The 27,120-nt window shown below is 38.6% G+C and overlaps 1 protein-coding gene across 1 annotated transcript in view; it reads left to right on the top strand.

The window, feature by feature from the left end:
* The window catches only part of ACAP2 (ArfGAP with coiled-coil, ankyrin repeat and PH domains 2), a 180,351-nt gene that overhangs the window by 53,228 nt on the left and 100,003 nt on the right, over positions 1-27,120 (top strand). The window contains exons 2-4 of the mRNA XM_011988964.1: positions 3,460-3,517; positions 13,595-13,714; positions 14,549-14,602. Coding sequence (XP_011844354.1) covers positions 3,460-3,517; positions 13,595-13,714; positions 14,549-14,602 — 232 coding nt within the window. The remainder of the gene's footprint in view (positions 1-3,459; positions 3,518-13,594; positions 13,715-14,548; positions 14,603-27,120) is intronic.

Here is a 27,120-nt window from a genome sequence, read left to right as displayed (position 1 = left end):
ACTACTCAACTATGCCATTATGGCGTGAAAACTGCCATAGAGAGTACGAAAGTGAATTAACTTGTCTCTGCTTCCTTAAAACTTTAGAGGAACAGAAATTTGAGTTTAATATAATTTTCATGCATCACAAAATATTATTTTTTAAAAATATTGTTCAGCCACTTAAAAATGTAAAAACCATTTTTAGCTTACGGACTTTGTAAAAACAGGTTATGGGTCAAACTTGGCTGTTGGGTAATTGTTTGCTGACCCTTGTGACTGTTCATTATCTTCTCTTTTCTTCCCTTTCTCTTAACATCTGTCTCCTTTATTTCTTATTTTCTGTTTTGCTGCTCGATCATATATTTTATTTCATTGTTAATGTGTGTATAACTTGATTTTTTTAGATTAAATTTTAAGCTATGGAGGGTAGGGGTCTATAATTTTGGCCTCTTTATTACCTTGCATTTTTATAAAAGTTCTATGCTTAGTAAGAATTTGGGAGGATTGCAGAGAAATAATATCCGTCATTTAATATTTGAAAGATTATTGTGTAAATTCTTTTATTTCACTTATTAGTTTATTAAACATATGTCCCAAAATGGTTCTATCTCAATGAATAGAAGTCATCTCAGTGGTAAGCTAAAGGAGAGGAAGAATCTGTGAATTGATTTTGTTCGTTGTGTCATGTACTGTGATTGATGATATGAACAGTACTCATTTAGTCTTTACACTCCCTGTTTTTTAGTTTGTTTGTTTGTTTTTTAAACGAGATGGGGTCTTGCCCTATGGCCCAGGCAGGAGTGCAGTGGTGCAGTCATAGCTCACTGTAACTTGAAACTCCTGGGCTCAAGCAATCCTCCTGCCTCAGAATCCCCAGTAGCTGGGATTACAGGCACACACTACCATGCCTAGCTGACATTTTTTATTTTTAATTTTTTGAGAGACTGGATCTTGCTTTGTTGTCCAGGCTGGTATCAAACTCCTGGCCTGACACTACTTTTTGTATTTTTTGTAGAGACTAGGTTTCACTCTGTTGGCCAGGCTGGTCTAGAACTCCTGACCTCAAGTGATCTGCCTGACTGGGCCTCCCGAAGTGCTGGGATTACAGGCGTGAGCCACATTGCCTTGCCTCTTACCTTTCTTTAAATGTATTGTTTCACAAAAGTGAATTAGTAGAACTGCACAGTGAAATAAGATTGGAGAAGTTACAAAAAGTTTCTACCAACCCATTTGTTTAGTAGAAAACTAATTTGCTTGAAAGAAATGGAAGATTGAGTAAAGATAAATAAAGGTTAAAATGTAAATGAAGAGGGTATCTGATAATTAGAGTACTTAGTGAGTTTCTCCCTTGGCTCAACATTTTGTTTGTGTGTCTGTACTGATATGGGGAACTGAGACTGGTGAGCGAGGTGCACAGTGATGGAATGTGTGTGAGGTGCTGGAGGGGCACAGGAGGGTATGCCATTCAGCTTGAGTGGTTGAGGGGTTCCAAAAGGACCATGTATTGGGGAGGTGGTGTTTGGACTTCTTTTTCCCCTTTATTAGCTTTAAAAGTTACTTAAAAATGCATAGTTATTGAAAATAAACAATCCAGAATTTAGTAAAAAGTGCGAATCCTTATTTATCCTTTCTGCTGTTGAATTCCCATTCTTCAGAGTTGTAGTTTGCAGACTGATAAATATGCTCCCAAATTGAGCTTATGCTATGCATATAATTTTGTGGCTTGCTTTTCCCCCCATATAATACTCTATCCTGTGCATATTTCCATATTAGTAGATATAGATCAACCTCATTTAAAATCTTCTGCCTCACATAATGGTATGGATATATTGTAATTTATTTACATTATTTCCTATTGCTGCACATCTAGGTTTCTAACCTGTTACAGTGAATATCCTCATACACATACATTTGTTCTCTTGTGTAAATTAAGTTTTAGATGATGAGTAGGTAAAGGGACTGAGGACTGATGTGGATGAAAAATGTTTTCTAGGTCAAGGGGACAATGCATAGTTTGAAAAACTTTGCTGAAGCGAATGAGAAGCTTTTAGTCAGGAAGAAGTATTTCTGTTTCTGTGCTAGAGAGTGCGGCACCTTCCATTCTCCCCAGTCATATGCTAGCGCATCTCGTTTTATCACAGGCATTTCTTTACTGAATAATTCATGGTTATTTTCTTATCTTAGAGATTTAAAAACTTCTTAAAAATAAATGTTACCCGATGGGGAAGCAGAATCACAAGCCGATAAGGTGATTATTCAGAGGTGTCACAGAGGTGAAGTGGGAGTTCTGGAAATAGAGTTTTTTGTTTTATTTTGAGACAGGGGCACCTAGGCTGGAGTGCACTGAAGCCTCAACCTCCCAGGCTCAAATGATCCTCCCACTCAGCCTCCTGAGTAGCTGGGACTACAGGCATGAGCCACCACGGTTGGCTCATCTTTTTATTTTTTGTAGAGATGGGGTCTTCCTGTGTGTCTCAGGCTGGTCTCTAACTCCTGGGCCCAAGCGGTCCTTCCCCTCAGCCTCCCAAAGTGCTGGGATGACAGGTGTGAGCCACCACGCTCGTTCCGGAAATAGTTTTTATTCTACCTCTGTCTCCTGAGAATGTCTTACTCAGTGTAAATCCCCATTGCTATCCAACTTTAAAAAAATTTAGTTAAATCTTAAAATACCTCTTTGAGAATTGCTAGTTTATCAAGTAGATATACAAAAATGGCATAAATGACTTAAAGTAGATGAATTACATTTTGTTATACATACTCTTAAGTGTAAAATGTTTTCATCCCTAAAAACTTAGTTGCTACTATTTTGTTTCAGACGGATTTCCAATTTTGAAATGTTGTCTTGTAGTGTGATATGAAGTGCTAACTGGCATTATAATTGTACTCTCTTTTGTCAATAAAGTATTTGGCTTATTTAGTTTCTGCATTTTTCATAATCTAACCTTCGCTAATTTTTCTGTATTAAAATTATATTGCTAGGAGAAGAAGAGAGACTAAAATTAGTGTTAGGTGCTGATTAAAAAAATACTTTGGAAACAAAAAAGGGTGATATTTTTCTGAGCTATTTCTAAAAGTAAAAGCTCTTCTTTTTGGTTGCTGACAATGCCTTGCAGTTTGGTTGCATGTGTTTTGTTATCAAGAAATCTGATTCTTTGTACGCCTCAACTTTTAAAATTTCTCATTTATTTAAAAAGTGCATGCTAAATAGCTGTATTTAGTGTTATTAATTGGAATAATACTAATCCTTTGAGTATAAATTAGCGTAATGTGTTCTGTCGTTGTCCTAAACAATAATTGTGTTATCTGTTGTATTGCATGATGATGAAGTATTTATACTAAATTCCAAGGTAATTATTACTTCATGTGAAGTGTAATTTTTAAGCATTCATATCTATCTTTTCATTTAGAGTTACTTTTCAAGAGTAAAGTATACATTTGAACAAATGAAATAACTTATTTTATATTTAATTTTTCTAGGGCAGCTTTGGAAGAAGTAGAAGGTGATGTGGCAGAATTGGAACTAAAACTTGATAAGGTAAATTTTACATGTTTAGCTTTTTAAAACATCGATTCTTGTTTGCCGTAAATAACTATTAGTACCTACAATAGTAGGTACCTTTTTTATTTTTTGGAGACAGACTCTCACTCTTGCTCAGGCTGGAGTGCAGTGGCATGATCTCAGCTCACTGTAACCTGTCTCCTGGGTTCAAACGATTCTCCTGCCTCAGCCTCCCAAGTAGCTGGGATTACAGGCGTGCACCACCATGCCCAGCTAATTTTTTGTGTTTTTAATAGAGACGGGGTTTCAACATGTTGGCCAGGCTGATCTCAAACTCCTTACCTCAGGTGATCCACCTGCCTCGGCCCCCCAAAATGCTGGGATTACAGGCGTGAGCCGTCACACTCGGCCTGGTAGCTTTTTATCTCTATGAGGGTAAATGCTATTATTATCCCAGATTTACACATGAGGAAAGTTAAGACTAGAGACACTAAGTAGCTTGTGTATAAAGTCTAATCTAAGTGCCAGAGCAGGAATTCGAATCCATGTATGACTTCAAAGCTCACTAAACATCCTTTATGTTGTTAGAAGCTTTTTCTGGGGCCTGGCGTGGTGGCTCATGCCTGTAATCCCAGCACTTTGGGAGGCCAAGGCGGGCAGATTGCTTGAGCTCAGGAGTTGAAGACCAGCCTGGGCAATGGGAGAAACCCTGTCTCTACTAAAAAAATACAAAATTAGCCGGGCATGGTGGTGCATGCCTGTAATCCCAGCTACTTGGGAGAAACCCTGTCTCTACTAAAAAAATACAAAACTAGCCGGGCATGGTGGTGCATGCCTGTAATCCCAGCTACTTGGGAGGCTGAGGCAGGAGAATCGCTTGAGCTGAGGAAGTGGAGGTTGCTGTGAGCTGAGATCGCACCATTGCACTCCAGCCTCGGCAACAAGAGTGAAACTCCGTCTCAAAAAAAAAAAAAAAAAGAAGCCTTTTCTGTATTTTCTACCAAAAACATCTTTCTTTTTTGTTGCTTAATGGATTTCATATATAACCTGACCATTGTATAAATTTGGGTGTGACCACGTTCAAATATAAATACAATTTAAAATATTAATTCAATTTTTAAGCTAATGCCAGAAATGCTTAAAATATACTTAGTAATCGGTATGTCATATTTTGTGGAAGGATACATGTACATTGATTTCCTCCATCTATATTATTGATGATTTTTTTGGTGTCTGTCCAAGACACATTGTTTGCTATATAGTAGGCAGAAGTAGTAGAATGAGAAGACAGCTTCTGATCCATTTGTTTAGATGTACTTCTGAAGCCACTGCTCATTAAAATGTTTCTCTTTAAATTTCTGGAGATAAATCAGATGTATATATTTGAAATACCTTTTCTGGAAATAATTTTCTAGTTTAATGATTATTATAAATGGCATTGCTGTGTAATGTAGTGCTTCTCAAACCTAAACTTTGCACAGGTATCCCTTGGGGATCTCATCTTGTGAAAAAACAGATTCTGCCTCAGTAGCTGGAGATACCTGAGATTCTGTGTTTGTAACCGGACTCCAGGTGACGCCCATACTCTTGGCCCATGGGCCACACTTTGAGTAGCAAGGATATTAAATACATTAAGCTGAAGGTTTTCAAATGTTTTGAAACCATGAAACACACATCTTTATATCATATAAATAGTCTAGAAACTATATAAAATAGCATTAGTTCTATATGTAAACAAATTACATCAAAATTTTAGATGTTTAGAGAGAAGTTATTTTTGTATAGTACTCTATAATTTTTAAAGCCCTGTAATATGTAGTATCTTTTTAATTTTTACAATAATTCTGTAGTGTAGGTAGGACAAGTGTTATTATTCCCATTTTATAGATGAGGATAGCAAAGCCCGAGGAAGTGACGGGGACTTGCTTCAAATCACAGAGTAGAAGAGGCACGACCAGGGTTAGAACCCCTTTTCTTTTTTTTTTTGGGACAGAATCTTGCTCTGTCACCCAGGCTGGAGTGCAGTGGCACGATCTTAGCTCACTGCAACCTCCACCTCCCAGGTTCAAGCACTTCTCCTGCCTCAGCCTCCCTAGTAGCTGGGACTATAGGCTCATTCTGCTATGCCCGGCTAATTTTTTGTATTTTAGTAGAGATGGGATTTCACTGTGTTGCCCAGGCTGGTCTCAAACTCCTGCACTCAGGCAATCTGCCCGCCTTGGCCTCCCAAAGTTCTGGGATTACGGGCATGAGCCACCACACCCGGCCCCCTCTGTCTGTATGATCAGTTCAGTGCTCTTCTTGTGCACCCTGCACCTCAGGGTCCGTGCCGGGGGAGCACACGCCACTGGCAGATGTTCTGAGGAATGCTAGCTAGCCTCCAGGCAAGTCTTTGCAAAAATTAATGTTTTAATTTTGGATAAGGATATTTGAAAATGCCTTCCTTCGTTTTCCACTTAAAAATTACATGTCTGGCTTTTTATTACTCTTTTATTTTATTTTTTTTTACCCTGAGGCATTACATTTATTTTCAAGTACTCTTTGAAACAAAATTTTAAACTCTTAACGTAGAAAACAGAAAATATAGTTTTGATGGTATGGAAGATGTATGAGAGAGTATGTAGAGGGGCAAGGCCTTTTAAAGAATCACAGAGTGGTATAAGAAGGGTATCTTATTACTTATATATACAAAAATAATACATATATTGTTACATATAATATACATGAAATAAGAGTAATGTAATAAGGCAGAACTGCATGTAAATCATATGAAACACTGTGGTGGGACACCTCAGAGTTTAAAATACCTAAACAGAATCCACTGACAGTGTTTTTGCTGATTATTTTGCTGTTATGAGTGAATTCTTTTTTCCTTTGTATTATTCACTTGGGGTAGGGCACACTGCTAGAATCTTCAAACCAAAAGATTCAAATCTAAAACAAGTTATTGAAGTATTGACATTCAGTACTAAGAACTATAAGCCCATTCTAGAGTCTGTCTTACCCAAAGGGCTACTAAGGACACATGGAAACTTGACAGCTTAAAAAAATCACCTATTTTCCCTCCCACTGAGGTTCCATAGTTACTTTTATATTTCTCTGGTTTCTGTACCTCTCCCAAATTCTTTTTTTTTTAATTAAAAAAAATTTTTTTTTGAAATGGAGTCTTGCTGTGTCGCACAGGCTGGAGTACAGTGGTGTGATCTCGGCTCATTGCAGCCTCCACCTTCCAGGCTGAAGCAATTCTTCGGCCTTAGCCTCCTGAGTAGCTGGGATTATGGGAGCACGCTACCACGCCTGGCTAATTTTTTGGTATTTTTAGTAGAGACAGGGTTTCACCATATTGGCCAGGCTGACCTCGAACTCCTAACTTCAGGTGATCTGCCTGCCTTGGCCTCCCAAAGTGCTGGGATTACAGGCATGAGCCACCATGCCTAGCTCAAATTGTTAATCTATTAACTATTATTTTTATTTTAGAAACTGTGGGGAGTTGGCATAGAGAAGAGAGGCTGAGAGGAGGAAATGGTTGTTATTGAAGGTAGTGGCATTGAAGGACTAATGGAGGTGGTGGAGGGGTTGCTCCAAGTCTAGGTTAATGATTGCATAGCTTTGTGTGGGGCAAGTTCCACCTATAGTATCATTGTAAATCACACCAGGAACAGGTTAAACTAGCTTGTTGGCTTTGCCTATAATGTATGCCACCAGTAGTTCCATTCTTTCTGGTGAATAATGCTTTATGAGTGGCATTGCTCTGTGGAGTTCAATTATTGATCCATTCTTCCTGGTGTTCTGTCATTGACAGCATCATAGTGCATCATGATTGCCATCTAGACTTATTTTCTGCATGTGTTGCATTGTCTCACTGGCATGCTTGTTCCCCATTGAGCAGATACTCTTTAAATCTCAGCCAAGTACTACCAAGTGTTGGCTCTTTTTCTTCTGTTGCATTATTTCGTGCATGTACTTTATAATATTGTATAATTTTGTATAATATTATACAATGTTATAATATACACAATGTTATACACAATATAATATACACAATATATACAATGTTATAATATTGTAATTTTGGGGGGCAGCATAGCCTGGTATTAAGAACACAAAGCCTGGAGCTGCTGCCGGGTTTGAGTCTGGCTCTCTCATTTACTAGCAGTATGGCCTTGGACAAGCTCTTCAACCTTTCTGTGCCTCCGTTTCTTCTCTCCAAAATGGGGAAAATAAGAGTGTCTATTTCATAGGATTATTATGAAACTAAAGTGAGATAATACATGTAAAGTACTTAGCACAGTTCTTGGCATGTGGTAAATTCTAAGTAAACAATGATGCTGTCTTTTCAACAGACTGTTAGCTCCTTGAAGACAGACTGTCCTTAGAAAGGAAAAAAACTGGCCCAGAGTGGTGGCTCACACCTGTAATCCCAGCACTTTGGGAGGCCGAGGCAGGCGAAGCACTTGAGGTCAGGAGTTCGAGACCAGCCTGGCTAACATGGTGAAATCCTGACTCTACTAAAAATACAAAAAGTGGCTGGTTATGGTGCCCCTGGCGTGGTGGCGTGCGTGCGTGCGTGCATGTGCCACTGCACTCCAGCCTGGGTGACGGAGCAAGACCCCGTTTCCAAAGAAAAAGAAAAAACCCTTATTTGTTTTGTATACTTAGTGTATACAAAGTCCTATGTTTTACTTATATTATTTCTTACCATTATAGCAATATTGCAAAGTGGATATCCCTAATTTGCACATGGAAAAACAAGAATCGGAGAGTATGTTACTCAAAGATAGTCAGCAGATAAGTTGTTTGTATTCCTATCATCTGGCAAAGTGTTTATGACATAGTGATTGCTTAGTAAAAAGTTGTTGAATGAATTAGGGATATTAGTTTGATAATTTAGATGGACTTGACATTTATTCTTGTTGTAGGTAAAAATCTTCCCTCTTTGTAGGTTTATATTATTCAGTTATAATCTTGTTTATCAGCGTCATCTAACAAGTATTTTGACAGCTGGCAAAATCTCAGTCTTCTCTCTTTCTGCCTCCCTCCCTCTTCATTGCCAAGCCCATCCTTCCTCCTGGATGGCCGCAGTGTATATGTGGTTCTGCTGTATGACAATTTCCGTTTCTCTGTAACTCCTGTGATAGTGACCACTGTTCTACTTCTGATACCTAGTTCATGGCTATGTTCTGTGCCTCATCACCCAGGGTTCTACTCTTTGAAATCTGGAATGCTGGTATCCTACTTTCTGACTTGAGTCTCCAGTCCTTCCAGTTCTCAGCCTCATTACTGCTTCTGTTCTTCAGCCCTATCTCTGGTCTTTCACTATCCACTTGTGATATTTCAGATCACTTTTTTTTTTTTTAAATTTTACTTTAAGTTCTGGGATACATGTGCAGAATGTGCAGGTTTGTAACACAGGTATACGTGTGCCATGGTGGTTTGCTGCACCTATCAACCCATCATCTAGGTTTTAAGTCCCGCATGCATTTGTCCTAATGCTCTCCCTCCCCTTGCTCCACCCCCGAAAGACCCCGCTGTGTGATGTTCCCTTCCCTGTGTCCATGTTTTCTCATTGTTCAACTCCTACTTATGAGTGAGAACATGCGGTGTTTGGTTTTCTGTTCCTGTGTTAGTTTGCTGAGAATGATGGTTTCCAGCTTCATCCATGTGTCTGCAAAGGACATGAACTCATTCTTTTTTATGGCTGCTCAGATAGTTTTTAAATACACTTCAATGTATTCCTCTTTTTTGTAATTAAAAAAAGTTGAGATAAAATTAACCTAACATAAAATCCACTGTTTCAAAGTGTGTGATTCATGGTTTTTAGTATAGTCCCAGTGTTGTACAACCATCACCACTATCTAATTCCAAAATAATTTTCACCCTAGAAAGAAACCCTGTATCTATTAGCTTTCACTCCCAATTCTCCTCTCCCTCTATCTTCTGGCAACAGAATCTGCTTTCTGTCCCTGGCATGGTGCCTTTTCTGAACATTTCAAATAAATGGAATAATACAATATTTGGTCTTATGTGACTAGCTCCTTTCTCTTAGCATAACGTTTTTAAGATTCATCCGTGTTATAGCATATATCAGTTCTTTGTTGTTATAGCCGGATAATGCATCATTGCATGGATGTACCTCATTTTGTTTCTCCGTTCATCAGTTGATGGACATTTGAGTTGCTTCTCTTTTTTGGCTGTTGTGAATAATGCTGCTATGATCCCTTTCAGAGTACTCTTAATTTTATTACATCATTATTTCTCTTCAGAGACTTTCACGTCCCTTCCCTAACACCTACTCTGCAGAATTCTCACTATTTTAAGTCTAACCATCTATATTATTTGTCCCATACCTGGCCTACAAAACCCTACAGGGGAAGTTACACAACTGTTTGGTGAAACCAACTGATGGTGCTGCACATTCCTGGAATTCTTGATATAAAGCAGTTTCCCCCAAACCCAGTCAGGTTCCTTTCTTGTTACTGTTAGTGGCTCTTCAAGACCTCAAGATTTGCCACATTGTTCTTCATTCTTAGCAGATGACCTTGTCTCTTCTTCTGCTTGGTGGGAAATGCCTTTATTTCTTGCTCCTAATCTAGAAGTTTAACAGGATCTGTTCTTACCATTTTAGTTTTTCTGCTTCTTTGAATGATAAAAGTATCCCTTTTTCTATGCATTTGCAAGCCCCCTACCTCCTCAGGACTTCGCTTTAGCATCTCTCTCGTTTCCCTTCTCTGCCACCTCTACCTTAAATTGATAAAGTTTATTTATTTATTTTTTAAATAAGCTTGTGTCTTAGTAAAACGAAACAAAAGCAAGCAACAGTAAGAAAACCTCCCCCTCTGACAAGGAAGCACAAATCTCTATTGAATAATTACCATGTGCCAGTAACAGTTTGTGCTAAGAATCTTTTTTTTTTTTTTTTAAAGACAGAGATAGGGTCTCGCCATGTTGACCAGGCTGGTCTCAAATGCCTGGCCTCAAGAGATCCTCCCATCTTGGCCTCCCAAAGTGTTGGGCTTACAGGCATGAGCCACTGGCCTGTGCTAAGAATCTTTATGTGCATTATCTTACTCTTTTTTTTTTTAGTAACCATATATGGTTTGGTACCATTGTTACGTCTGATACAGAAGAAGAAATGGAAGTTTGTTGAGGTTAAGGTCACTCAGGCTCACTTAGATGTTTAACAGTAGGTTGAACCTAAGCAGACTTAGCTGAGAACCCTATGTTTTTTACCATATGTTTTACTATTAACCTGTCTCTCTTTGTTTTTATGGAAACTTTTAATTATTTTTTAATTTAATTTGTTGCATAATACGACCTGTGTAGTACACAATTTGAAGGTAAAAAAGTGTGTACCCAGTGAAAATCAGTCATTTTTGAATCTCTTTCCTAGAGGAATGCACTGAACTAGTTTCTCTTGCGCCCTTGCACAATTCTCTTTTTTTTTTGAGACAGCCTTGCTCTGTCACCCAGACTGGAGTACAGTGGCATGATCTCAGCTCACTCCACTTCCCGGGTTCAGGCAATTCTCCTGCCTCTGCCTCCCGCCCAGCTGGGACTACAGGTGCGCACCACCATGTCTGGCTAATTTTTGTATTTTTAGTAGAGATGGGGTTTTGCCATGTTGGCCAGGCTGGTCTTGAACTCTTGACCTTGAGTGATCTGCCCACCTCGGCCTCCCAGAGTTCTGGGATTACAGGTGTGAACCACTGTGCCTGGCCTTTTCACAAAATTTTCTACGCATATAAAAGTATTTGTACTCTTCAGTACAAATGACTCCCCATTTCAACAAAAATTTTAGCACTGTTCTACATTTTGATTTTTCTCTTAATATATCATGGATGTTATTTGTTATTATAGAGCTGTCTCATTTTTAAAAAATGGTTGAATTGTATTACCTTGAATGGATATATCGTAATTTATTTAGCTGTCCACTGACAGACACGTAGCTTGCTACCAGTATTTTACTGTGACTGCAGTGAATAACTTCACATGTGTCATATGGCTATCTGTAAAATATTGTTGTATAATACATTTTAAAAAGTGAAATTGGGAAGTTAGATGGTATGTGGGTTTTAAATTTTGATAGCTCTTGCTAAACTGCCTTCTGTAGATACTGTACCAATTTACACTCCTACCAGCAAGGGTGCGTGAGAGTGACTATTTCTCCATACTTACCCTCTTTAAAACAGCATGTTATCAAACTTTTTGATCTTTGCCGTTAGTAAAAAAAAAAAAAAAGTAATTTCTGTTTCCTTTATTGGAGCGAGAATGAATATCTTTTCATGCGTTTAAGACACATGTATTTCTTTTTTGGGGGGGATAATTATCTCTGCATGTGTGTTACCCATTTTTTCTAGTGAATAGTTGGATTTTCAAAATAATTTATATACCCTTTCTTATGGTAGGGAAATTTGTCCTTTGTGATTTATCTTAATATTGTTTTCCTATGTTGTTTCTTTTGACTGTGTCTGTTTTTTCCTTATAGGAATGTCTTATATAATTGGATCGATCAGTTTTTTTTTTTTTTGCATAGTATTTGAGCTTTGCATCCTTCTCAGACTTCCCATTTTGAGATTATTGAAAAAAAAGAAAAAGCTTCTGTTTTCTCTTTGATTTCTGATTTTGTTTTTATGTTTAAATCTTTATCTGTAATTAACTTGGGGGTCTGTAATACAATTTAATTTCTTTTTTTATCGCCTTCAGTTGACTATCCAGTGTCCCTAATATCATTTATCAGATAACTTTTCCCCCACTGGCTGGAATATTACTTTAATCAAATATGGCATATTTCTGTCTGTTTTTTTGACTGTGTATTCTCTTACATTATCAGTTTGTCTATTTGCATTTACTACCAGACTTTTATTTACTTTCCTTTTATATTTTAATATCATATAGTACTAATGTTCCTACCTTATTACTCTTCTTCAAATATTTTTTTTTGCTCTTCTTGCATAGCGGTTACTCCATATGAACTTTAGAATCAGTTTTTTCTGGCAAGACTTTTTTTTATATTGTAAATAGCAAACGATTTAAAAGACATCTGTGCCAGCATTTCTCACAGTGGGTTTTGTGGAACGTTGGTCATATAATAATGCTTCTTCTCACATGAATTGTTTTTGGGAAATGCTACATATTATATACCTCCCTTCTTGGATGCACACTGATAAATCAAAAGCCCGTAAGAGTATAGCAATATCTTCTGTTGCCTTTTCTAGGAATCTTGCCCTGGTCCCCACAGCCCTGGTTAGATGGTCTTCCTTGTTTCTTTCATGCATAGTTTTGTCATAGTAGTTGTGTTTGTGCTCTATAGAATTTATCTACTTGTTAGAATTATAGAATTAGAGTTTTTGAGAGCAGAGATTATGCTTTCAATTTCTGTTCCCCTAGGTCTTCGGGCAGCAGTTTTGATTTATACTCCTGAGATCCTTCAGGGGTTTTCTAAAGTTTTTCTTGGCTCTTTTTCCTCTTCTTGGTGACCCCCCTTTCCATCCCCTCAGTACTTTTCTCTCCTTTCTCTACAACAGTTTCACTTTCATCTGTTTTTTAATATTTGACATTTACCCAAGATTTTGGTAAAAAAAATGTTCTGTGCCTGAAAGAAAGGAGAGAAAGAAGGAAGGAAGGAATGGAAGAACAGGGAGATGGAGGGATAAAGGGAATGAAAAGGAGGGGAGAGAGAAAGAGAAAGATGAAAGAAAGAGAAGAGCCCAGTACGAAGGCGTAGACGATGCCTGGAACAATGGGTATTAGAGAAATTTTTTTTTTGAGTACATGGTTGATCAATCACTTTAGACATCTGCTTTGATAGACTAACGTTGAAATGATCAGTAAGCTATCATACTAGTTTACTTACCTTTCCTCCAACGTACTTTTGTTATCGTTATCACACAACCTCTGGATCCTAAAAGGTCAGCTTCTTTGGTACAACTCTGCTATGGATTTACTTTATAAGCCAAAGGAAAAAAGAATACTTTTCAATTAGTCTGTTTTGAGTTTATTGATGAAACAAATTGAACTTAACTAGGTCACCTCTTATAGTTACTGCCAGCACTTGTTCAGCTAAGTAATTTGTAAAATTATCTTCAACCTGATGAATATTTTTTTCTTTTTCAGCTTGTGAAGCTTTGTATTGCAATGATTGACACTGGAAAAGCCTTTTGTGTTGCAAATAAACAGTTCATGAATGGGATTCGAGACCTGGCTCAGTATTCTAGTAACGATGCTGTAGTTGAGGTTAGTATTACTGAAATTACAGTTAAAAATGAAAAAAAAAAAAAGCAATAAGACATTAAAGAATTGTGCATTCATCTACCTTATTTAGTTATGGTGATACTTAGAAGTAGAAAAGTGATCACCCCTTGGTGCTGTCTTGTATAATTCTGTTTTCTACAATAGAAGTTGATGGTTTATTTGCATTGCGCATTATCTAGCATGGCTCTTCTCACCTAGTTTCTTATTATTTTGTTTAGTTTACTAAGTTTACTTGCTGCTAGGTGAGCTGAAGCACCTGTCAGAGGGCCTGAGCAGGAAGATCAAGATCATGCCTCCTAGTAGCTGCTTATAGCGGCACGCAGAGGGCATTAACCTGAGTGTAGTGTCTAACTCTATGTATGGGGGTTGTATAGGTACTGGTTAGCCAGCTTATGCCGGCTTACCTTAGATCCCTTGGTATACTTACTGTGTGGTGTTATATTTCTTTCATGAGAAATAATAACTGGTGAAGAAATGATTGTAGTTTGATGATTATTTGATCCTAGATGCCTACATGGGTCATCTTGATACACTCAAAACAGTTTTACCTTAGGTTTATATTTGCCATTTCTGTTGGTAGCATAATACTATTGAAGGGGCAGTACTAATTCTTTCACATTTTTAGGGTTTTATTTGTTACCACATGTAGACTTGATCTCTGCAGAGTGTACCTGTGAGGTAGTGAGATTGTCCCTGGAAATAAATGTTACTGTTTACAGTGTAACTTGATCTGTCAGAAATGCTGAGGTCACATTTTTGTGACCTATTTAAATGGCTCTTAAATGATTTGGTTTTCTTTTGATTTCTTTCTCATAGACAAGTTTGACCAAGTTTTCCGACAGTCTTCAAGAAATGATAAATTTTCACACAGTAAGTGTCAGTAAGTAGGTGTTAACTATGACCGTATTAACATTTTAGTATTTTTCTTGAGTCGCAATATTTTATGAAATGACTAAAAGTGAATTACATGGCTTTGATTCGTCATCACCTTTTTAGTTGGGTGAATCTAAAACGTACACTGTGTGTGTATTTGTGTGTGAGTGTGTGTGCGTGTGAAAGAAGAGAATAAGAGTATTATTTTCCATTCTAATATGGTGAACTTAATATCATTGAAGGACATACCCCCAAAAGTTAATTTTTTTTCTGTTTAAGTGTGGTTTTAAAAATTTTTAAGCATGTATTTAAGAATAAAGAAGCAAAAGTCATTTTAAGTGTAGCTATTTCTTTTTAGATACTTACCAATATATCCCCTTTATCTAAACAATGACCAATATTAAAGAGTGCTATATTCTTTGAGCTATTTATATGTGCATTTAAGATTTGTGGACATTTATCCTTCAAGAATGAGGGATATATATTACTTTGGGAATGTACAAAATTCCTTTACAAAGTTTATGAAAGTTTACTGCAAAAATCACAGCTTATAAGCTGTATGTTTCTTACATTTTTAAAAAAGCTTAATTGATATGGCTGTTGTATAATTATTTAATCAGTGCTTTAAAATTTATTAGCCGCTGTCTGTACTAAGAATATCAATACTTATAATCTTCATAAAATCTGCTTGTTTTTGGTTCTTAATTTGATTTTCTTAATTTTTTTTGTTGGTTAGCATATTTAGGATGAAGTAATATGACAACGTTTATTTTAATTGCAGTTCAAATTTTAGCTATACCAATATTGACATGTACAAGTATCTGCTTGAGTGACTGTTTTCAGTTCTTTTGGGCATGTACCTAGGTGTAGAATTACTGGGTCATGTGGTAATTCTATGTTTAACTTTTTGAGAAACTGCCAAACTGTTTTCTACAGAGACGGTACCATTTTACATTTCCACCAGTAGTGTTTGAGTGTTCCAAGTTCTCTGCATTGTTATCATCACTTGTTATTTTCAATTTTTAAAAAAAAAAATTATAACCATCCTAGTAGGTGTGAAGTGGTATCTCATTGTAGTTTTGATTTGCATTTCTCTAATGACTCATGCAGTTGAGTATCTTTTATGTGCTTAATGGTTTCTTGTGTATCTTCTATCATTGTTAGCATTGTTGTTTATTGAAGTCCTTTATTTATTTAGAGATAGGGTCTCACTCCGTCACCCAGACTGGAGTACAGTGGCACAGTCATACCTCACTACAGCCTGGAACTCCTAGGCTTAAGTGATCCTCCTGCTGTACCCTCCCAGTTAGCTAGGACTACAGGCGTGTGCCACCATGCCAGGCTAATTTTTTTTTTTTTTTTTTTGGTAGAGATGAGGTCTTGTTCTTTTGCCCAGGCTAGTCCTCAACTCCTGGGCTCAACTCATCCTCCCGCCTCAGCCTCCAAAGCACTGGAATTACAGGTGTGAGCCACTGCACTCAGTCCCTTTGTCAGTTATTTAATTGGGCTTTTTTGTTATTGTTGTTGTTGACTTATACTTGTTTTACATAGTTTGGATATTAAACCCTTACCAGTATATGTTATACTAATATTTTCTCTCATTTTGTAGGTTTTCTTTTTTACTTTCATGAAAATATCCTTTGACACACAAAAGTTTTTAGTTTTGATGAAGTCTGAAGTTCAGTTTCTCTACTTTGTCTTTTGTTGTTTGTGTTTTTGGTGTTATGTGTGAGGGAATTCATTGCCAAATTCAAGGTCATAAAAATTTACCCTTACGTTTTCTTCTAAGAGTTTTATGGTTTTAGCTCTAGTATTTGACACCATTTGACCTCATAATAGTTTTCTTTTTGCCTTCTGTTGAATTTAGATGGCAGTGTTTGGTATATTTGATTTCTCTTTAAACCAAATGTAATTTAGTAAGAAAGTTTTTTTTTTCCTGTTGATATAAGTGATTGACTTTAAATTGACATAATAGACTAAATGTTTTCTTTATAATTTATTATCCTTTGAAATATTCCTCTCCTTAAAGCAGTAAATCTTATGCTGTTTCTTTATATAATAATACCTTGCTCTTTGTTACGGTTTTATATGTGAAAAGTTATGATTAAGATAAACTTTTGGCAAATAATTTTTTTTTTTTTTTGAGACAGAGTCTGGCTGTGTCTCCCAGGCGATCTCGGCTCGATGCAGCCTCCGCCTCCCGAGTTCAGGTGATTCTCGTGCTTCAGCCTCCCAAGTTGCTGGGGCTATAGGCATGCACCACCGTGCCTGGCTAATTTTTGTACTTTTAGTAGAGACGGGGTTTTGGCATGTTGGCCAGGCTAGTCTCAAACTCCTGGCCTAAAGTGATCCACCCGCCTTGGCCTTCCAAAGTGTTGGGATTACAGGCGTGAGCCACTGCACCTGGCCTTGAAGCAAGGTATATATGTATTGTTTCCTTTGGAGGAATAGAGATTGGTCTTTGTTTTGTTTTGTTTTGTTTTGAGACGGAGTCTCGCTCTGTTGACAGGCTGGAGTGCAGGGGCGCAATCTCGGCTCACCACAACCTCTGCCTCCTGGGTTCAAGGGATTCTTCTGCCTCAGCCTCTGGAGTAGCTGGGACTACAGGCGCCTGCCACCATGCCCAGCTAATTTTTTGTATTTTTAGTAGAGTTGGGGTTTCAACATGTTGGCCAGGATGGTCTCGATCTCTTGACCTTGTGATCCGCCTGCCTTGGCCTCCCAAAGTGCTGGGATTACAGGCGAGATTGGTCTTTTTAATACCAGTGCTCTTAATCTTAGTGTGCACCTACACTCCTGAAACCTGTGCAGATTCCACTTTTCTCACTTTTCTTTCTCTCTTCTTCCTTCCTCCCTTCCTCCGCCTCCCTTCCTCCCTTCCTTCCTCCCTCTTTTTTTTTTTTTTTTTTTTGCTATTCCTTATACTTGAGAAACCTCATACTCTCTGTTGACTATAAAACTCGTTGCTTTAAAAAGATAATTTGTATACTAAGAAAAAATCACTCTTGTCCGTCTGCCTGGAGGTCTGAAGGCTGCATGTTGGTCAGCTTGTTTGTGTTTACATACATGTTTCTATACAAGAAGAACTTTTTGTCTGACACTGTACCCAGAAGTCCACTGGGTATTTTATTCTTTTATTCTTTTTGACAGCATCTCAGAAATTTTCCTTTTAATAGATGTAAAAATGAAATTGTGAGTCCTTGGTTTACTTTCTTTTAATTTTCTTCTTTTTATAGTTAATATACCATCTATTCTATCTGGCCTTTTTGTTGTTTTGTAACCAATACTTTAAATTTCTTTCAGTAGGAATGACTTGTGTCACTTGAACTAGAATTCCTATATTTGTGGCAAAAGTTCTTCCCTCATCATAGCCCGGTTATACTTCACTTTAATTAGACTATGGCTAGGGATAACACTTACCTTGTTTACTGTTACACTCCCGGTAGTTACATAATTCTCATTTTAGGGAAGTCATTTAATTTTTCTGAGATTCACATTCCTCCTCTGTAGGCTGGGCGTGGGGGCTCATACCTGTAATCCCAGCACTTTGGGAGGCTGAGGTGGTTTGATTGCTCGAGCCCCATTAGAGACCAGTCTGGGCAACATGGCGAAACTTGGTGTCTACAAGAAATAGAAAAATTAGCTGGGTGTGGTGGCTCACGTCTGTAGTCCCAGCTACTCAGGAGGCTGAGGTGTGAGGATCACTTGAGCCTGGGAAGTTGGGGTCACAGTGAGCTATGATCGCACCACTGTACTGCAGCCTGAGACACAGTGAGACCATGTCTCCAAAAAAAAAAAAAAAAAAAAAAAAGATTTACATTCTTCTTCTATAAAATGAAGGGGATTTACTAGATGACTTTTCATTATTAAAAATTTATTATAAGATTTAAATTTGTTCTCAGAGCCATTTGTTAGAATGCAGGAAAAGCCTAGTTATATAAAATGCTTTTTTTTTTTTTTTTTTTAAGCGTTCTCTGGAATTCTAATTGCATAGCATCCCAGTATAAAGGATGATTAAGGAAAACTGCTTTCTGAAACATAATAAATAGTGTAACCTGCATTAGATTCTCTAGCAGAGCTCATAACAATTGGGCTTTGATATATCAGTTTGTGTAAGGATAAAAGTCTGGATATTTCAGAGGTGTCATTTACGAACTTTGTGGGCTTAAATAAACGTTTGAAAATAATAAAACCATTTGTGTTATTAGCCAAATAAAGATTAAACATATGTTGGAGTCAGATTGTCCGGTTATTTAATACAATAAATCATTTAGATTATCATGTAATTTATTTATTTATCTGTAAAAATGGATAGAACTCTTCTTATTCCTTTTAGAATGAGAATATCCTAGGTTTCTCTTTAACTCATATGTTTTTGTTGTTGTTGTTGTTTTTTGAAATGGAGTCTCGCTCTCTCTCCCAGGCTGGAGTGCAGTGGCACGATCTTGGCTCACTGCAACCTCCATCTTCCAGGTTCAGGTGATTCTCTTTCCTCAGGAGTATTATGTTTAAAATTCTTTTGTTTTATCGCAATATATATATGTTTCTTTTTTGAGACGGAGTCTTGCTCTGTTGCCCAGAGTGGAGTACATGATCTTGGCTCACTGCAACCTCCGCCTCCCAGGTTCAAGCGATTCTTACACATCAGCCTCCCAAGTAGCTGGGATTACAGGTGCCCACCACCACACCCGGCTAGCATTTATATTTTCAGTAGAGATGGGGTTTCACCATTTTGGCCAGGCTGGTCTCGAACTTGTGACCTCAAGTGATCGGCCCACCTTGGCCTCCCGAAGTGCTAGGATTACAGGTGTGAGCCACTGCGCTTGGCCTTAACGCATATGTTTTTATAAGACGTGAACACACATGACTTTTTCAGAGCAGGTCATGTATGCTACTTTTTACTAGATATTAGAATTTGTTTGAAGAGTGGCTTATTTTCCTAGAATTTAGGAGATTTTGGTGATTCCATTGATGACATTTTTGGATTCTAACTTGCTGTTGGTATAAGGAACTTGGAATATTTATTTGATTATTATATTTGCTGAATGCAGCTTTAAAGTTGATTTGGTACATAAATTCTATGAACATGTATGATTCTTTTTGCTATCTGTCTGTCTGTCAGTCATTTTTGAGATGGGGTCTTGCTTTTTTGCCCAGGCAGTTAGTGTGATCATAACTCACTGCAGCCTCGAATTCCTGGGCTTAAGTGATTCTCCTGCCTCAGCCTTCTGAGTAGCTGGGACCACAGGCATTCACCACCATGCTCAGCTAATTTTTAAATTTTTTTGTAGAGATGGGGTCTTGCTATATTGTCCAGGCTGGTCTCAAACTCCTGGGCTGAAGTGATCGTCCTGCCTCGGCTTCTCAAAGTGCTGGAATTACAGGTGTGAGTCATTGTGCCTGGCCAGTATTTTTTTTTTTTGTACATTTGATTTTTCAATTTAGAGCTATACACTTACTCAACAAATGGTTTTAGACAGTGAGAACAGGGTAGTTTCAGTGTTTCCCAAGTCCTGTCATCTCATGGCACAGATTGAAAATGATAGTCATGTTTGTATGGAACACTGGAGAAAACTTCATGGGGAGATAAGGGCACCTATCAGGGTGAAAAAATTTTAAGTTTCTTTTTAATGAAGTTATATTTTTAGAAAACACAGTGTTAGGGAAGATATTGTGTACTGAATGTGTATAACACTTCCAGATGTTTTATTTTTATTTATTTATTTTTTATTTTTTGAGACAGAGTCTTACTCTGTCACCCAGGCTGGAATGCAGTGGTGCGATCTTAGCTCTGTGCAACCTTTGCCTCCCGGGTTCAAGCGATTCTCCTGCATCACCTTTCCAAGTAGCTGGGATTACAGGTACCTGCTTCCAGGCCCAGCTAATTGTTGTAGTTTTAGTAGAGAAGGGGTTTTGCCATGTTGGCCAAGCTGGTCTCTAACTCCTGACCTCAAGGTGATCTGCCCATCTTGGCCTCCCAAAGTGCTGGGATTACACGAGCGAGCCACCATGCCTGGTCCAGATGTTTTAAAAAATAGGGTTGAGCTTGCTTCAATAAACATAACTTTTTAAAAAAGGTCTTTTATGGGAGGCTGAGACAGGAGAATGACCTGAGCCCGGGAGGCGGAGCTTGCAGTGAGCTGAGATGGCGCCACTGCACTCCAGCCTGGGCGACAGAGCAAGACTCCATCTCAAAAAAAAAAAAAGGAGGTTTTCTGCATGAAATATTTTCAAGCAATTCCTGGTCAAGATTTAAAATTGATGATCCTATCAAATTATTGGTCATTGTTAATGATGAGAAACTGCCTATATAGGCATATTAGCAAAAGGCAGAGGAATATTTGTTGCCCTTTTCCTCTGACTCTCAGGAGCTCCTCTCTCACATGTAATTAGAACTTAAATAATTGTATCTTCTTTAGAACTTAAATAATTGTATCTTCTTAAGTTGTATTTCAAAGAGGCAATCATTCATAAAATGGAAGTGCTCTTCTTTTTCTCTGATTGACACAAGTAATGCTTATATTTTCTGGGACAAATTGGATTTTTTGTTTTTTAGGTGGAGTCTTGCTCAGCCCCCAGGCTGGAGTGCAGTGGCGTGATCTCGGCTCACTGCAACCTCCGCCTCCCAGGTTCAAGTGAATCTTGTGCCTCAGCCTCCCTAGTAGGTGAGACTACAGGCGCTTGCCACCATGCCTGGCTAATTTTATTTTTTATTTTTTATTTTTAGTAGAGATGGGGTGTCAACAAGTTGGCCAGGCTGGTCTCAAACTCCTAACCTCAAGTGATCCACCCATCACTACCTCCCAGAGTGCTGGGATTACAGTGTGTGACCTGGATGGATTTTGAATAAAATAATGAAGCCTTTCTGCAGGTTTACCCAGAAGTTGCTCTACCTCTTCCCCCTTCTACCTACTTTTGATGATTCTCTTTTTGAATTCAGACGATAGCACTGACTCACTTAGTGACTCATTTTCAGCTTCATGTTTCCACAGTCTGAATCCGTAAAGTTTGTCAGTATATGTTTTTTTTTGTTTTGTTTTGTTTTGCTTTGTTGTTTTTTTTTTTTTTTAAGACAGAGTCTTGCTCTGTCGTCCTGGAGTGCAATGGCGTGACTCTGCTCACTGCAACCTCCGCTTCTTGGGCTCAAGCAATTCTTCTGCCTCAGCCTCCTGGGTAGCTGGGATTACAGGTGCCCGCCACCACACCTGGCTAATTTTTGTACTTTTACTAGAGATGGACTTTCACCATGTTGACCAGGCTAGTTCCAACTCCTGACTTCAAATGATCCACCCGCCTTGGCCTCCCAAAGTGTTGGGATTATAGGTGTGAGCCACCGCCCCTGGCAGTGTATGTGAATTGTCAAAAATTTTAAGGACTGCTTCATATAAGTTAATCGGATAGCAGGGTGCCAGTTGGTAAAGCCATGTTTTACAGTCAATAACTAGTGTTAAACAAATCTGCAAGTTGAGAATTATTCCTCCCAAGCTGTTTGAATTCTACTTTTAATTCATAAAGTTTAGCAGAATTTGTTCTCTGGAAGTCAGTGCACTTTTGTATGAAATAGAAGATAATGATATTCTCATAGTATTTCTTTGATGATACTAAATGTTTAGTCTTAGATTTATTATTTTGATAACATTTAGTTTGGGATTAATATGTATCATATCTATATGCATACTTTTATATATGAAAGATCCTCTGTGAAATGTTTTACTAGATCATCAGAGTTTTCCAAATGAATTTATTTTTATTTTTAAATGAACTTCTGGGCTCAAGCAATCCTCGCATCACCAAGTGCTGGGATTACAGATGTGAGCCACTGCGCCTGGTTCCAAATAAATTCTTTTTTTTTTTTTTTTTTTTTGAGACGGAGTCTCGCTGTGTCGCCCAGGCTGGAATGCAATGGTACCATCTTGGTTCACTGCAACCTCTGCCTCCTGGGTTCAAGCGATTCTCCTGCATCACCTTTCCAAGTAGCTGGGATTACAGGTACCTGCTTCCAGGCCCAGCTAATTGTTGTAGTTTTAGTAGAGACGGGGTTTCACCATGTTAGCCAGGGATGGTCTCGATCTCCTGACCTCGTGATCCACCCGCCTCGGCCTCCCAAAGTGCTGGGATTACAGGCTTGAGCCACCGCGCCCGGCCCCAAATAAATTCTTAATGTAAATTTACATCTTGCGGTCATTGTTAGCTACACTATCAGTATGCAAAATTTAGTGTTTCCATAATATCTTTTTTGTTTCAAAGTTTTTCTTCAGCATTTTTACTTTTATCATTAGGCTTTTTTTTTTTTTTTTGAGCCGGAGTCTCTCTCTCTCGCCCAGACTGGAGTGCGGTGGTCCCATCTCGGCTCACTGCAAGCTCCGCCTCCTGGGTACATGCCATTTATCATTAGGCATTTCTTTAGGTAGTTTGCAAACAGTCAGTGCTCTTCCAAGATACCATATTCAGAATTTATTTATTTTGATTTGAGATAGAATTTTGCTCTGTCACTAAGGCTGGAGTGCAGTAGTATGATCATAGCTCACTGCAGCCTCAATCTCCTGGGCTCGGGTGATCCTTCTGCCTCAGCCTTCCAAGTAGTGGGACTGCAGGTGTACCACCATTCCTGGATAATTTTTTTTTGTAGAGAGGGGTGTCTTGTTGTGTTGCCCAGGCTAGTCTTGAACTCCTGAACTCAATTGATGTTCTTGCCTCAGCCTCCCAGAGTACTGGGATTACAAGATGTGAGCTATTGTGTCTGGCTTTTTTTTTTTTTTTTTTGTAGAGACAGGGTCTCACTATGTTGCCCAGGTCACTATTGAGCTCTTGTGCTAAAGCGATCCTCTCTGGGACTCCCAAGTGCTGAGATCAGAGGCATGAATTGCTGTGTCCAACCTCAGATATTTTTTTCTGCTATTGAGCACAGTTACTAATGTGCAGAAGCATCACTCAGCAATGAAAACTTTTTGATAGAGTATTTAGGATTAGCCATTATGCATGTGTTTATGTGGCATGCCATAAAATGTTATTCTCTTGATGAAATGTGGCACCTTTTCTATTTCTTATGCTGCTTTGTAAATTAACAAAGTTCTTGACATTTTTTTTCTGTAGGCTGGTACATTGTACAATTCTGCAATTGTATGCAGCATTCTGGCTGTAGCTCTTAATTGAGTAACCTTGTAGTTAGCTTCTTGATCTGATATTATTGTAACTAATCTTGGAAAATAACTTTCTGTCTAATTTTGTGTTTGCAGAGGTTTAGCATACAAATCTTTCTGTATGAATGTACTTCTGCATTCTTAAAATGTTTCAATGTAAGTTTTTTTGAAAGACTATAAAATTAAGAATTTTGGGCTGGGTGTAGTGGCTCATGCCTGTAATCTCAGCACTTTGGAAGGCCACGGCAGGTGGATCACTTGGGGCCAGGAGTTTGAGACCAGCCTGGCCATGGCCAAACCCCATCTCTACTAAAAATATAAAAATTAGCTGGGCTTGGTGGTGTGTGCCTGTATTACCTATATAACCAGCTACTTGGGAGGCTGAGACATGAAAATTGCTTGAACCTGGGAGGTGGAGGTTGCAGGGAGCCGAGATCGCACCACTGCACTCCAGCTTGGGCGACAGAGGAATACTGTCTCAAAAAAAAAAAAAAAAAAAAATTTGGAAGCATTCCCCTTGAAAACCAGCATAAGACAAGGATGCCCTCTCTCACCACTCCTATTCAACATGGTATTGGAAGTCCTGGCCAGAGCAATCCGGCAAGAGAAAGAAAGAAAGGGCATCCAAATAGGAAGAGAGAGAGTAAAACCATCCCTGTTTGCAGACAACATGATGCTATATCTAGAAAACCCTAGAGTCTCAGCCCCAAAACACCTTCGGCTGATAAACAACTTCAGCAAAGTTTCAGGATACATAATCAACATGCAAAAATCAGTAGCATTTCTGTACACCAACAACATGCAACCCGAGAGCCAATTCAGGAACACAGTCCTGATCACAGTTGCCACAAAAGGAATAAAATACCTAGGAATACAGCTAACCAAGGAGGTGAAAGATCTCTATAATGAGGATTACAAAACATTGCTCAAAGAAATCAGAGATGGCTCAAACAAATGAAAAAACATTAAATGCTCATGGACAGATAGAATCAATACTGTTAAAATGGCCATACAGCCCAAAGGAATTTCCAGATTCAGTGCTATTCCCATCAAACTACCAATGATAGTCTTCACAGAACTAGAAAAAAACACTTTAAAAACATTCATATGGAACCAAAAAAGAGTTTGAATAGCCAAAGTAATCCTAAACAAAAAGAATAAATAGAGCTGGAGGCATCACATTCCAGACTTCAAACTATTTTTTTATTTTTTATTTTTTGAGACAGAGTTTCACTCTAGCTGCCCAGACTGGAGTGCAATGGCACAATCTCAGCTCACTGCAACCTCTGCCTCCCGGGTTCAAGCAGTTCTCCTGCCTCAGCCTCCCAGGTAGCTGGGATTACAGGTGCACACCACCACTGGGTCTGGCTAATTTTTTGTATGTTTAGTAGAGACGGAGTTTCACCATGTTGCCCAGGCTGGTCTCGAACTCCTGACCTCAAGTGATTCTCCCGCCTTGGTCTCCCAAAGTGTTGGGATTACAGGCGTGAGTCACCACACCTGGCCTAGACTTCAAACTATGCTACAGGGCCACAGTAACCAAAACAGCATGATACTGGAACAGAAACAGACACATAGACCAGTGGAACAGAGAAAAGAGTCCAGAAATAAGGCCGCACACCTACAACCATCTGATCTTCAACACAGCTGACAGAAACAAGTCATGAGGGAAAGGACTTCCCTATTCAGTAAACGTTGCTGAGATAAGTGGCTAGCCATGTACAGAAGATTGAAACTGGACCCCTTCCTTACACTGTATACAAAAATCAACTCAAGATGGATTAAAGACTCGAGTGTAAAACCCAAAACTATAAAAACCCTGGAAGAAAATCTAGGAAATACCATTCACGACATAGGCCCTGGCAAAGATTTCATGACAAAGATGCCTAAAAGCAGTTGCAAAAAAAACAAAAATTGACAATGGTGACCTAATTAAAGAGCTTGTGCACAGCAGAAGAAATTGTCAACAGAGTAAACAGACAGCCTACAGTGGGAGAAAATATTTGCAAACTACTCATCCGACAATGCTCTGATATCCAGAATCTGTAAGGAACTTAAACAAATGAACAAGCAAAAAACAAACAACCCAATTAAAAAGTGGGCAAAGAACATGAACATTTTTCAAAAGAAGGCATATACAGCCAAGAAGCATATGAAAAAATGTTGAGTATCACTAATAATTAGAGAAATGCAACTCAGAACCACAATGAGATTCCATCTCACACCAGTCAGAATAGGTATTAATAAAAAGTAAAAAAATAACAGATGCTGCCAAGGTTGTGGAGAAAAGGGAATGCTTGCTTATACACTGCTGGTGGAAGTGTAAATTGGTTCAACCATTGTGGAAAGCAAAAAGGCAATTTCTCCTTTATTTTTCCCATTTACGGGGACTGTATCTGCCATGACACACACTGAAGAGTGGTCCTTTTAATGTTAGTGAATGTGACTTAGTGGTTTAGCTGCCTTTGATGAATTCTTCTCAGTAAAGTAGTGGTGGATGAACCAGGCTGCAACACAGGCTAATTAAAACCAGATTGTTTGTGAGTAAGAAGCAGGCATTAGTAATTTTTAAAGCTCCCCAGGTCATTCCAGTCTGCAGCCCAGTTTAAGAAACAGTGGATTGTTTCCTGTAAACAAACCACCTGGAGATCTTGGTACATGGAGATTCAGATTCTCCATTTCTAACAAGAATGGGGTGGTTCTAGAGATTCTGTAGTTCTGACCAGCTCCCAGGTGATGTGGATAATGTTCGGTCACACCTGGCAAGCTTTTAAAATACTGATTCTGGAGTCTCACCAGTGTCTCTAATTATTGCAACATCTGTGTATTTAAAAGTTGCCTAAGTTATTTCAATGTGCAACCAATTTGAGAACCGCTGGGTAGAGCAGTTTGGTACCAATGTCTGTATAACAGAATCATCTAGCAAACTCCCTAAAAATACAGAAGCAGCCTGTGTTTCTTCAACACGGTTGCGTCTTTGTATTTTCTTTTAGCTTTCCATGTGATTGTGATACAAACCTAAGCCAGAGGAGAACCCCTGCCTTAGAGGAAGGAAGAAATGGTTTGGAGAAACAGATTAGTACAGGTAGAGGGGCCAGATGTGGTAGCTCACACCTGTAATCCCAGCGCTTTGGGAGGCCGAGGGGGTAGGTAGATCACTTAAGGTCAGGAGTTCGAGACCAGTCTGGCCAACATGGTGAAACCCCATCTCTACTAAAAATACAAAAGTTAGCTCGGTGTGGTGGCGTGTACCTGTAATCCCAGCTACTCAGGAGGCTGAGGTAGAATTGCTTGAACCCAGGAAGTGGAGGTTGCAGTGAGCTAAGATTGTGCCACTGCACTCCAGCTTAGGTGACAAAGGGAGACACTGTCTCA

Source organism: Mandrillus leucophaeus, unplaced genomic scaffold (genome assembly GCF_000951045.1).
Source record: "Mandrillus leucophaeus isolate KB7577 unplaced genomic scaffold, Mleu.le_1.0 Scaffold342, whole genome shotgun sequence".
Classification (NCBI taxonomy): domain Eukaryota; kingdom Metazoa; phylum Chordata; class Mammalia; order Primates; family Cercopithecidae; genus Mandrillus; species Mandrillus leucophaeus.
The sequence above is the reverse complement of the archived record's forward strand: the minus strand, read 5'-3'. Positions and strand labels throughout refer to the sequence as shown.